We start from the raw sequence: 13,017 nt of genomic DNA, 5'->3' as shown, positions 1-13,017 counted from the left end.
ACTATTCAAGTTTCTGGGTAACTTAAGTTACAGTTAAGTTGTATGGCTTTATTCTCAACAATGCTTGCACACTCTCACATACAAGTCACACAAGCAGCAGTAATAAAGAATATAAGTTCTTTATAGGACATGTAGTTCTGCTCACAAATTAAACCACTGCAGTTAGCCTTTAGCACCAATGTAATTTGAACTCCAATCATTACAGTTCTTTCGTGTACTTTTCATGGCTACTTTTTAAGATGATTGTCACAGACAAAATATTACCATGATTTAGGCATTCAAATTTTTCAACGCACTGCCCAAAGCATCTTTTAAGTAATAATAATTACAATTACAAATAAAAACAGGCGTCTTCACTGTTTACCTTAGAAGCATTCTGTTTTTTACTCCTACAAGTTTATTCTGATCTAAATTTATCATGTGGCATGAACATTATGCTGTCTACAAATGGCATAAATTCTGTAAGTGTCCTAATCCATTTTATGTAAAAGATTTTAAAAACTGTTATTGTTATTATCATTCATTTCTTTGATATAAAAGACATTGTTTCACAAAATGAAAAAGCTGATAGAAATAATATATACGAGATTTATTCCTAGCAACTCTAAATAAGGTGCTACAGTTCTGTGTGCTCATGACTGCCTGGGGATGCAGAGTCTGGTGACTGGCAGCGAGCAGGTGTGGTGAACTCAAACTGGTATTCACACCGGCTGGGTTCACTTGCTCCTGTCAGTTTGTTTTCTGTCCCACAATGGAGATTAACCTGGAACAGCAAATTAAATAATAAAATACATCTTAAAGAGAACATTTGAATTCATGAATATACTACCATGTAAGGAACACAAAATGTTTATATTTAGATGTTTGAAAAATAACACCCACAGAAAGTAAGGTTTAAATAACCATTAAATAATCATTGTGTAGCCAATGTATAGATGTCACAAATCAAAGACACTGTCTCCACAAGATATACTTTTTTGCTGGACAAGTCAAAATGTTCCATCAATAACATGACAAAGATACATGCAACACATGCACATTTTATAATTATCAATTTGTGTTCATGTAGATGATAATACTACATTCATCCAAATACAAATTTTGTATGTGTTGACAAGCAAAAGGACTCAAAGCATTCTTATGTGACCCACTTCCTGCCCATTATCCCACAAACCACTAGACTTACATGGCATGAACGATTTGGACCATTCCAGCAGTTTTGTCCATTTTCATATTTCATTGCAACATACTTGTCTTCCTCAGGGCCATACCAGTGCCCCCATTTACTGAAATAGTACACATTTGAATAGTAAGCACAAAAGGCACAGTTTTAAAAACTTGTTAATTTTTTTTTCAGATTTTTAATACACAAGCATATATACCCTATTTTTCCTACTGATACAGATTTATCCATCATGATTGCAAACTTCAAGCTAAAATGCTCATGCTGTTTAATTAATACTAAATAAAGACAAGTTTAAAGAGCAGATAAAGAATATTTATCTCCACAATTTTGAGTTTTCAGCTCCCCTTCACCATCTTCTCCATACAATAAAGATCATTTCCACCATTTTTTAACTACACCACTTATATTCTGTGTGTGTGGAGGGGTGTTCGCATGCTCACATGCATATAGTGAGAAATAAAAGGCAACACTTCATGATGCAACCTATGATTAAAGATTTAAATATTCTTACCCTAAACTGGTTTCTGATCCACCCGACTTGGGTTTCTGGACAGCTTTGTCAAAGGGACACAACTTATAAGTATACTCTCTGTCAGTGTACTCGAAACATTGGCCCCGCAAAGAACTGAACTCTTCATCTGGCCCATAGTCCACTTCAAGGTACTTTTTGAGACCACTGAAAGATATGCATCAAAATTATGATTGATACAAATCTGATATCAAAACCATGTAAAATGAAAATAAATTCAAACTCTATCATCAAAGCAACTAATCAATTTCTCAAAGACTTTGCCAGCTCAAGGCTCTGTAGCTCGGTGGTTAGTGCACTTGACAGTGGAGCAGAAGTGGCTTAAGCCCTGCTCTGGCTTGTAGACAACTCACCCTGTACCTACCAACCTTCCAGAAGAAATAGGTACCCAACTTACCAGGGAAGGTAATGTAGCTTTTCCCATACTGAAATTGATAAACCATTTCTACCAATATTCACTGCCACTGTTGCCACCAAATAATAGGATCCTCAACTCCTTTACTCTTGCTAGCTGTTTAGATTCATCAATAGTGGGATCCGCAACACTTTACTCTTGCCAGCTGTTTAGATTCATCAAAACACATTAGAAGTTGCTGTCCTGACTATTTTACTTCAAGTGCTTTGTTGTATGCTTTAAAATCTTTCATGACAAATGTGTACTTTTTCTCATTCTAATGTCACTGTTTACAAATTTTTAGATCCCTTATAGTCTATTGTCGCTGTGAAAAAGCCAGAGTTGCCGACATGGCATAAAACACCGACTAACTTATAGTCTATTGTTCTTTCCATCAAAATGGGTTTGTGACTTTCCATGAAGAATCCTACACTCTTCTTTAAATGACTGTTCAGTGGCGTTCAGAGCTGCTGATCCACATTCAACAAAAACAAGGAATCACAGATTAAGGAAACTTACTTGATTTCATTTTCTGCATCTCGTACTTTGTTCTCAGCTTCATTATACTCATTACGAGCAGCATCAGCAGCTGTAATAAGGTAACATGTTATATCTTCATACTGTGATCTCATATGCTTGTCTGAAAATGTTTATGTTCATTACAACACTGAGAAACAAACCTAAGGTGTGGAAATTTGAGTATTTTTATTTACTGGGCAGTTACTCTTCAAGACTATCTTACATCACTATGTAAATAATGGCAAGCATAAAAAAATAATATAAGGAAAAAATACCAAAAACATAACACCTATTTTGAAAGGGTAAAAATGTTAAATCAATAGTCATCCTACCTGCTATAAGGTTTTGTGTTTCTTCATCATATGGAGGCATTTTCAGCTCTTCTTCTGTCTTTGGTTTATCCTTCTGAATAATGAAAAATATGTATAAGCTACAAAATTGTGTTTAACCGATGCTTTCATGGAAAAGTGAGAGGATTGTATTCAATACTGGACTAGACAAAGTATAACAAAGGACAAGCATAACTAGGTCAATTTTTCTTATCCAGCTCTTCCAAATCATCTGGAAGCACCAAGATACATTACAAAAATGTTTACTTTGCAAGTTATTTAATAAAAAAAAAGCATATTAGCAAAGTATGTTATTAGACATAATAACATACATAAACATCCATTCTATTTATGGCAAATGTATTCTTATTATGACAGTGCTGCAGTGAGAATCTTTATCCATTTTTTTAAAAAATCTATTGATATGGATTATAGTAATGAAAATTAGTTTTTTAACTTTCAGATTGCTTTTCTTACTTACAGGTGGAGAAAGTAGATTTATTTCTCCTTATTTAAATGAAAACAATAATAAATAATAAATATGCCATTCTCAATTCTACAAGAAGTATTAAAAACATTATTTAATACAGATTCTCCCATGATAAAGTAATGAAGGAGTAAATAAGTCATGCTATATGCTACTGTCATGTATATAATATTACATGGCAATTCCTCCAGGCTACATTACTGCTGAAGAATAAAAAGCATATAATAAAGCATGAACACTTTAAATTAAACAAGAATTTTGGTATGGGAATGTTTTTCTGTAATTCTGAAACATTTCTAGAATATAGAATTCATGCAAGTTTTCTAAGTGCAGCGTAAAAACAGAGAAATGTTAAAGATAGAAGATTAAAAGCAAATTAGTCTGATAAGCCAATGCACATGCATTTAACCCCTATGATACCCTTCAGCAAAGCAAAATGTGTTCTTAACAAAAGTAAAGACTATCACCCTCATAAACTGCACAAAACATAACACAGATGCTTAGTCAAAACTAATATTAACCACTTTTGGTAACTTTGAAGCAAAAGTGGCTTACTACCTCATCTTCCTCTTCATAAAAGTCTCTGTCATTGTCTTCTTCATCATCATCATACTCATCATCCATTTCTTCATCACCATGAAAACCATCAGCGGGACTATCAGGGCCAGGTGGGGGAACAACAGGTTTTGGGGATGGTGGAGCTGGAATGTCATCTGGCTAAAAAAGGTCCAAGTAAGAAAAAAAGAAATGCTCAGATCTAGTCTTCTAAACAAGATTTGAACACATTACACACTGTAGTTCTCATGGCATCAGTATGCATACCAGACCACAATGGTTGTCATGACTTCAAAAATTGTTCACTGGTAAATGGGAAAAAAGTTATACAGCAGCTTAGCTGGGCCTAGAGATCATTACTTTTTGTACACTACTTCTCTTCAATAGTTTTTATACCAGTAGCACATTAGAATATGGCAGTCCACTGCCTACTGGATGTGATTGCCAAAAATAGCAGGAAGTTAGTCTGAGTGCTTATAAATACATAATACATCTAGCAGAAATTTGAAAAAAAAATAGAAGACATCTAGCCAGCCTGACATACTTTTTGGTGAAAAGAAAATTTTTTCACAAACTGCTTATTAAGAAGATGTAATACATTTGAATAGTGATGCTGCACTTCTGTGACCTGAGATCAAATTCTCAAACCATGCAGCATGCATACTTGAACTGACAGGAAAGTGACTTAGATTTCTTATGAATATTTACTAATTTTTACTTCTTTGAACTTCAGAAACACTGCAGTGAATGTAGTTATATGAACAGTTTATTTTTTAAAGTTCAAAATGTGGAAATAGATACTCAAAATAATACAAAATAACAGATATTTAAATGGCATTAAAATAAGTAATTAAAACTTCATTAACAGCTTTTGGTGAAAGAGATACATAGCAAATGATTTATTCTAGTCTTACATTTTTTCTCCTTTTCTATTTTGTGTGATGACTTCATTTCAGCTGTAAGATGTCATGCTAAAATACACTAATTCTTCATAACTATTCACACATATCTATACTCTAGTCCAGTAAAAGAAAAGAGACTTTGCGTTATTCATTTTTCCTGGAACTATCTTAAAACAATGGCCTTTTAAAAACACCTTTCCACTTCTTCTGATGCACAATAAAAATTATTAAAACAGCAATAATAAACATGTGATTTACATAGTGCATTATCACGCTCATGAAGGAGCATGGTCTCAGTGCTTAATGACAAGCAGGAGACATGGATAGAACACAAAGGATGGAAGGAGAAACAACTATCCAGAAAAGCGATAAAAGACAAACAAAGAGAACACAAAGAGGAATCAGGGACACAAAATAAGGATGGAAAGTGTCATAAGCAGGTAGACTAGTCAATTGACTATAATCACAACTATTGACAGCTATGTTGATCCGTGTAAGGAGTAATCTCATGGAACAGATGTGTTTTTCGTGTACCTTCAAAAGACGTGATTGAGGGTAGATGGAAGAGAAGAGAGTTCCACTGTTTTGCAGCACAGTAACTAAAAATCCAGTGACCAAATATTCACTCTTATTATAAAAAGTTTTTTAAATTATATGATCTCTTGTCACCATGACCATTTTTCTATGGCATGATATTATCATTTTTAAGTACACAAATCACAAATTTGTTTTGTCATTAATGTTTCAACAATTAAAAAAAAATTAGGAAATATTTTAAATCTGACAAAATCATGGTCAGGTAGGCTGTAGATCCAGATTAAGATTAAGACCTAAGATGCACTTTTACATGTTCATGTGCTGAATTCAAAATATTTATAGCTCAGTTCACACCTCTTAAAAAAGAAGAAATTTAAGCAGAACGTTTGCAGTATAATTGGGATGAATCAAAATGAGGAGCCTGGTGGTAACACTATCAGTAAAGGCAGCACTGTCTTACTGTACATGTGATCTTAATCGATCAAGTCTGTTATGTGTACGCCTTTGAACACAATACATATCGCTTTCCCTCTCCTCTGCCACCACAGAAGAAAATACTGCTAAAATCAAAGATGTCTATTATTTAAACTCTGTCTCATATAATTAATAAACAAAGGTTAGATATGTGCAAAGAGCGTGCTGAAGCTGATTACACAGTACGGGGTCCATGAGTGCCTGAAACCATTATACCAGTGCGTACCTTAACACTCCTCTTACAGTTCGCATCCAGAAATGCAAATGTCTTCACAGCTCTATAGCTCAATTGCATCGATACATCCATGTTGAATGTGCTCAATTGCATCATATGCCAGTATTGAACAATAAGTGCATATGCCTGTCTATATGTCTTTATTACCATCAGCTATAATAAAACTTAGAACTTAAATTTTAATGTCAGTAGTTGATATAAACAGTGCTCATCAGAAACTGCCCTATGCAATTACTGCTTTTTTCTCTTCTTCACAGAATTTGCATGCTGTCTTTCTTGCATAAGTACAAAAGTCATTTATTTTTTTATAAAAGCTATTTTACATTCACCATTTTAGACTTATCATGGAAGTTGTGTTTTAGATGAAATTTAGATTTTCAGCTATTCAGTTTTATAGCATTTTAAATGACTCAAAAACAAAATGAAAATGCCAAGAGTTTTGCCTTAGGCTAAACTGTAAATCAAAGTCATAAATGCATAGCCTGATGGTGAAACAAATGATGGTGATGCCAAATTTTGTGCAGAGCAAAAAGCATTCTACTTTATAAATACTGATGTAAAAGTAAAAAGCGAAAAAAAAGTTTAATGGTTATATAAACACTTACACTTTCTGGGGGTGAAGCTGTGGACCCACTAAGATCTTCAGATTCTCTTTCCCCTTTTGCTTCCATATCTGCATCTGCAGCTTCAGGAGGTGGCTTGTAAATATCTTTTATGGTCGACCATATTCGATCAAGGAATGTATCTAAATCAACCTTTTCGCTGTCACTGAGGTATTCCTGCCAATGGTCAACAGAGGAATATAAAAAAAGCTACCTCTGAATACATACATTTAAAAATCAATAATATCTGCTAGGTTCAAAGGCTCCCTGAATACAGAGTTGAAAATATTATGCTTAATCTTTTGTATTCATTTTGACCATTATGAATTAACACAGTTCAGTTCTACAAAAGTATTTTATCACTTAAATCATTCTTGTACACTTAATGCCTTACTTCAACATCACTTGTGTATTTCTTTAACCATACTTTGGCTCAGTGACCATGTCTTGTATCATAGCATGTTATCGTTAGCCAGTCTTTTCAATGTCATTTCTTTTATTATTATTGGTCAGCACAGATAGCGTGACCTGTAACGCCTCACGATAAAAATGCTTTTATTACTATTATTATTATTTTTCAGGTAGGAGTATCCCAATTTCAAGTGAAATAAATGATTTTATCATCTGCCAGGTACTGCTTTTTCAGAGCTGTTAAAAACTTTGAATGTTGATGAAATTTGACTCATAGCAGTAACTTCACCAAATCTCTTCACATAATGACAATAATTCTTCAGTTTCAAGTAAAACTGTTCAACTCTACAAAATGATGAAAGGATAGGAAAGAAAACAATTTCTGAAGTGAATTTGTTTATAATATCTACTCATAGCATATAATGCTCCCTAAACCAAACAAGACTAGTCTACAACAATTATAAACATAAATAGTGTGTCATTTTAACTAAACAGACTTGAGACCTCAAACATGAAGATTACTTACCCTTGCTTCTTCTTCACTAACAGTTCCATCAGAATCAATGTCAAACTCAGAATGCCTTCTCATTTCCACAATATCCACTCTGTACATAATTTTCAAGAAAAATGTGAATGAAACTTTTCGCACATAATACTTAAAAAACGAAAATTAAAAGAGATTTAAAAGTATTGCATGTTGCAAGGGTTATAATATTAAGGTTTTATATCAAACATGATGCCATAAAAATGATTAAGTCCCCTCCCACTGAATCTCTTGTGATAAAAAATGTGCAATGGCAATAAAATGTCAAGGAAACAAAAGCCCTTACGCTGAGTCACTGTTCACATCAAGTTCAGCAAAGGCCTTGATTCCTGCTAATCGATCCTTTTCAGCTTGTTTCTTAGCTTTAAATTCTGCAAAGGAAAAGTTGCATGATCACAGGAGTTCCAAAGACTGGAACAAGTCACAAAATGTTATATCTGTCAGGTACCATCTTTTGCCAACACATCAACAATCTCAATTATTTTTGTGATTTTTTTTTTTAATAAATACTTACTTTTATCAACAAGATGCCAGTGTTGCAGACAAAGTGACTATTGCTATCAGAAATTCTTGTGGTCAGTTTCACAAAAATTAACATTTTGTTATCTACTCACCTTCCCATGCTTTTTCATGTCTGTCTTTAGCCTCCTTTTCTGGAGCTTCGACTTGTTCTTTCTTGGCTGCAAATGAGGAGAGAGTGTTTCCCAGATGATGCTTTAACCGGATTTCTTTATGCTGATTAGCAACATTTGTATATGTATACATTTTACTAAAAGCCCTAGTAAACTAACAAAAATTATAAGGCTGTCATGCACAGGTGACACTGTACTTTCTACTCTGGAAAGTGAGAAAAAGTTATGAGCCAAGTCACAAGTTCAATGCAAGTGTTCCTAAAGCGAATGAGCACAGCGAATCTTCTTTTTTTCTTTTTTAAAGGCATAGATCTTTCCACAAGGTCAGCTAACCCTATATACACACACAAAACACCTAATCAATTTTATATTTTCTTTATGTCAAGAAACTAAACAGCTTGCAAACATGGAAGCAAGAGGAAAAATGAAAGGAACAGTTTGAGACAAAGAGACAAAGGTGAACAAGAACAAACCAGAACAACAGACTTCATCACATGGCCACCCAAGAAACAGAAAAAGCAGCTCAAGAGTCATGACATGTGCAGCACGTCATATTGAGATGAGGTTGTCAACCCCGAAAGACAATATTTACACTGAGAAACTGTGTGCTGAATGTCAATACCATAAGGTGATACGTTTACCAGTGATAACATCAAAATTTCATCAAATAAGAGTCAAGTAAATTCATGGTAACGATCTATGGAAATATACAAAAATGTTCCTTGCCAAAGATTACACACCAATATAAAGGCAATATAAGCTGTTTTTCTTTGTATGCAAAGTGTATTGATATGTGTGTGGAGTAAGTGTAATTGGAGACTGAGAGGTAAAATAGTATGTAATATTCATAAAAAATTACCTTGCAATTCATCTTTTGCAGCCACAAGCTTAACTTGCTCCTTTTCTAGTTCTGAGAGACGTGCCTACACCAACATTCAAACATAGTACAACATTAAGAAATAAAATACACAACTGGGTATACACAAAAAAGTAATGCTTACAACAAATTCACTTAAACACTCACCCGCTTTTCATCTTTTGTACGCTTGCCTTGCTGTATATACTCTTGCTTTATCTTATATCCTTGTTCCTGCAGTTGCTGGAATGCTTCCCGCTCCTCCCTTTCTTTTCGCCCAAGCTCACTGAAAATGGTTACAAAAAGTATTTTATCCTAACAATTTGATTGTCTCCTCGCTAGTTATTTATGACTACATAATTTAAAACAGTGTTGCTATCAACTTTATAATAAATAACTGATACTTGCATGTTAATTTTCAGTTTTTAAGTAAGCAAGAAAGGTAAACATGACCACAGAAGAAACTTACTTGCAGGTGTTTATACACTTTATATTTTCCTGAAACTCTTCAGTGCCATACTCATCTGAGCCATCACAGCAGTCTGCGATAAGATTTTAAAAAAGCATAATAAATAGTAAAAACATGTTTTAAGAAATAGGGAAGGCATTTAATTAAGATTCAGTTTTGAAAGAAAAAGTTTTAAAAATATTGCAGTCAGCATGACAGTTTCGTACTACACATAATTCAAATTTCTATGACATATTCAATTGACACATCAGACATATTTACATGACAGAAACACATCATTTGCACAGTTGTTTCAAAGTAATTTTTAAAGTAAGATATAAGCACATACCACATATTCCATCATTTACTCTTGAAGACGTTATGTATTCTCCACGAAATCCCTTATTTTCACAATAGAAGAACCCATTTGCACATGCTGATGTTCCTGTAAAGTTTGAATATACAATAATTACACTAATTTAGCAAATACAGACTATAACAAATTTTAAATCAAAGTAGTCAAATTTGGAATTTCTATACTATTTAATACAATACAGCAAAGAATAATTGCACCATGACAATTGTATTAAAATGTATGACCTCTTGAGTCATTATTCAGGATTATGTCTAATAAGTTGCTAGCAGCTTTAAAAGAAACAATTTTCTGGGACGTACACAACTAACCTGGTTCATCTGTACCATCAGTACAGTCACAGTAATTGTCATTGATGTATTCAAATGGAATTACTTGTCCAGTTGTCAAGCATTTAAACTCTTGGTCAACTTGATAAAATGATGCCTCTGAAAGAAACAGGTATGGAAAGAAAGATATATGTTAATTATTCATATTTCTGTTTAGACATTTTAAGTGTCTAAAGAAGAAAAACATGAATGACTACATTACTTCAGTGATAAAATTCCGAAAAGCATTTTTCATTAACACCATCAACTGCATGTAATTTGAAACTCTTGTTGTTTTTGATGGAAACAAAGTTAAGCCTTATCACTATCACTATCTCTTATCACAATTGTAGTCTATTATCATGATCTTAAACAGACTGTGTGCATATAATTATCTGATGGATGAAATTATTAGTAGAAAAATAATTAAATACTATACAACTCTAAATAAATATGTGAAGAATTTATCAGCACTTGCAAAACCGATACTGCTGTTGTTAGTGGTAATATTGCATGGTATATTATATTAAACACGCAGATGTACTATAGAGGTTGGACTAAAGTACTACGTCTACTTATGACAGCAGCGCCTAGACAGCAAACTATAGCCTCCTAAAATGTAGTAAAAAATCTGTAAGCGTTTAAGAAATTAAAACTGAACTTATTGTTTTCATCTATATTTTGTATTTAGCAAGTGACTATCATGCTGAGGATTCAGCTTCTTCGTTTATGATGAAATTATTATTAGATCGATAAAATTTAACATGACACAATGATACCCATAAAATCACCATTTTAACTTACTTGAAAGCGGAACACCTCTCGGTCTTTCAACTGCTTCTGTAAAGAACAATAAAAAAGCAGAACAAAGAATCGTGAGAAACATGTCGTCAGGTTGCAGAATCCAGGCGACCGATCGTCTGCTGCCACGCTTACTAGCAGGCTTCCGATCACGTGACACGCATCGCAAGGGAGGCTAGTCGTGCATCGTCCAGTCCTAACGTCTGGAAGAATATTGTCCAAAGGTCGATCTGTATTAATTTGAAGCGGAATATTTGGATATAACGTGCTATATGCATGGTTTGATCTTTGTGATTTCTGCTGATGGGTAAAATTATAACAGAGGAGATCGCTAAATCAGCCCGGTCAATCGGTCATTTAATGAGGGAGAGTTTGTGAAGAGTTGCATGATGACAGTGTGTGAAGTCTTGTGTCCAAACAATTAAAATGCAAATGTTTGTAATGTAAGCTTCAGCAGAAACACGGTTGCTGATCGGATTTGTGAGATGGCCACTGATGTGAGAACACAGAAGATAAAAAAAGCGAAGACTTTGTTGCATACTCTCTTGCAGTCGATAAAATTTAGTACTGACACGACGGACACCGCACAACTCGCAATCTTCATCCGTGGAGTCGACTCCAGTTTGAATATCACAGAAGAAGTTGCTGTTCACTGTCAACACGATCGAGTTCGCCCCTCCAAAGCTGCTAAGGGCACTAAGGGCAAATGTGGTGGATTTGAAACCAATCATCCATAGCTAGCATTCACACATGCATTAAATCGCACGTCGTCAAAACACGATGTTCAGGTTAGTACAGTGGAACCTCGGTTAGCGAACGCCTCGGATAGCGAATATTTCGGTTAACGAACAAAAATTTCGTTAAAAGTTTGTCTCGGATAGCGAACAAAATTTCGGATAACGAACAGCCACGTTAACCACACGTGACCGACCAGCATGTCATCATTCGCGCTCGAGACACAGTTACGATCGGTCGTTCCTTATCTGTGAGCATCCTTCTTATTTAGTGATTGTTGTGCTTTATTTAATAAGATAATCCTCAATAATGGCTCCAAAGAAGATTAAGAGCAATTAATAGTAGTGAGGTAATGACAAGGAAGCGGCCAACAAATGAATTGAAAAAGGAAATGATTTCAAAGTATGAAGGTGGCATGCGTCTGTCGGATATGTGATGTCGTCTTACCGAAGAGTTTTACAAAAAGGCAGAAGGAACAGACACTGGACAAGTTTTTTCCTTTAACCTCAAAGCTACAGAAAAGGGAAGTCACCCCCGATTTTATAATGTCACGTGTGCTCACGGAGGGGGAATCAAAGCAGTCATTCCACCCCTTCCTCCCCACACCTGCTTCCACCCGCGCCGTCAAAACGGCAAGTTTTCTGATGTTTAAATGCTTTCGTTAATGTTTTTATGTTTATTTAACTCCATTTATATTGCATTATAACTGTTCTCATTAAAACAAATACATTTATAGCCTGTAACTTTCAAATATTAGCGAGTCAACAGGGGCTGGGAACCAATTAAATCTATTTCCTTTATTTCTTATGGAAAAAATTGCTTCGGATAACGAACATTTCGGATAACGAACAACTTTCCAGAACGGATTAAGTTCGTTAACCGAGGTTCCACTGTACTGCTATTTGAGTGTACGAGTATATCAGCTTACATAGTCTGACATTTCATTGACCACTTATTGTGATAGTCATTCTATGCCTTCCAGTGGTTGTGTACTCGACTCCTTTCTTCGGTGTTTATCATATTCTGTTCAGAATGTCTTTCCCCAGATCTAGCTGTGTACACAAGCTCGAGCGAGTATCTGTCGAGACAAAATATTGACGATTTGGGTGTTGTGACGGTTGCTGCATCCTGGAACGAAAGAAAGAGAGAGGAGAGCGCAA

At 34.6% G+C, this 13,017-nt stretch overlaps 1 protein-coding gene across 2 annotated transcripts; it reads right to left on the bottom strand.

Annotated features, from left to right (window-relative positions):
* Positions 1–100: 100 nt before the first annotated feature.
* Positions 101–11,282, bottom strand: LOC112574157 (glucosidase 2 subunit beta-like). Of its 2 annotated transcripts, XM_025255037.1 has the most exons (16): positions 11,126–11,282; positions 10,325–10,441; positions 9,990–10,085; positions 9,662–9,734; positions 9,361–9,478; positions 9,196–9,259; positions 8,319–8,384; positions 7,991–8,075; positions 7,687–7,765; positions 6,753–6,926; positions 4,003–4,161; positions 2,961–3,033; positions 2,629–2,698; positions 1,698–1,862; positions 1,187–1,286; positions 101–763 (listed from the first exon to the last, which is right to left on the bottom strand). In XM_025255037.1, the coding sequence occupies exons 1-16, from the start codon at positions 11,205–11,207 to the stop codon at positions 617–619; spliced, it is 1,668 nt and encodes a 555-aa protein (XP_025110822.1). In that variant the 5' UTR covers positions 11,208–11,282; the 3' UTR covers positions 101–616. The 2 variants fall into 2 exon arrangements, with proteins under 2 accessions (XP_025110822.1, XP_025110823.1); XM_025255038.1 differs by lacking the exon at positions 4,003–4,161.
* Positions 11,283–13,017: the final 1,735 nt, after the last annotated feature.

This window comes from Pomacea canaliculata, linkage group LG10 (assembly GCF_003073045.1).
Source record: "Pomacea canaliculata isolate SZHN2017 linkage group LG10, ASM307304v1, whole genome shotgun sequence".
NCBI classification, from domain to species: domain Eukaryota; kingdom Metazoa; phylum Mollusca; class Gastropoda; order Architaenioglossa; family Ampullariidae; genus Pomacea; species Pomacea canaliculata.
Note: the sequence above shows the minus strand (reverse complement) of the source record. Positions and strands in the feature narration are given on the sequence as shown.

Excerpts from the sequence above, each read along its gene's own strand:
- LOC112574157 (XM_025255037.1), bottom strand. The coding sequence starts at position 11,207 with ATGTTTCTCACGATTCTTTGTTCTGCTTTTTTATTGTTCTTTACAGAA. Across the intron at positions 9,479-9,661 it reads AAGTGTATAAACACCTGCAA|TGAGCTTGGGCGAAAAGAAA; the intron begins GTAAGTTTCTTC and ends AACCATTTTCAG. Across the intron at positions 8,076-8,318 it reads ACATGAAAAAGCATGGGAAG|AATTTAAAGCTAAGAAACAA; the intron begins GTGAGTAGATAA and ends TTTCCTTTGCAG.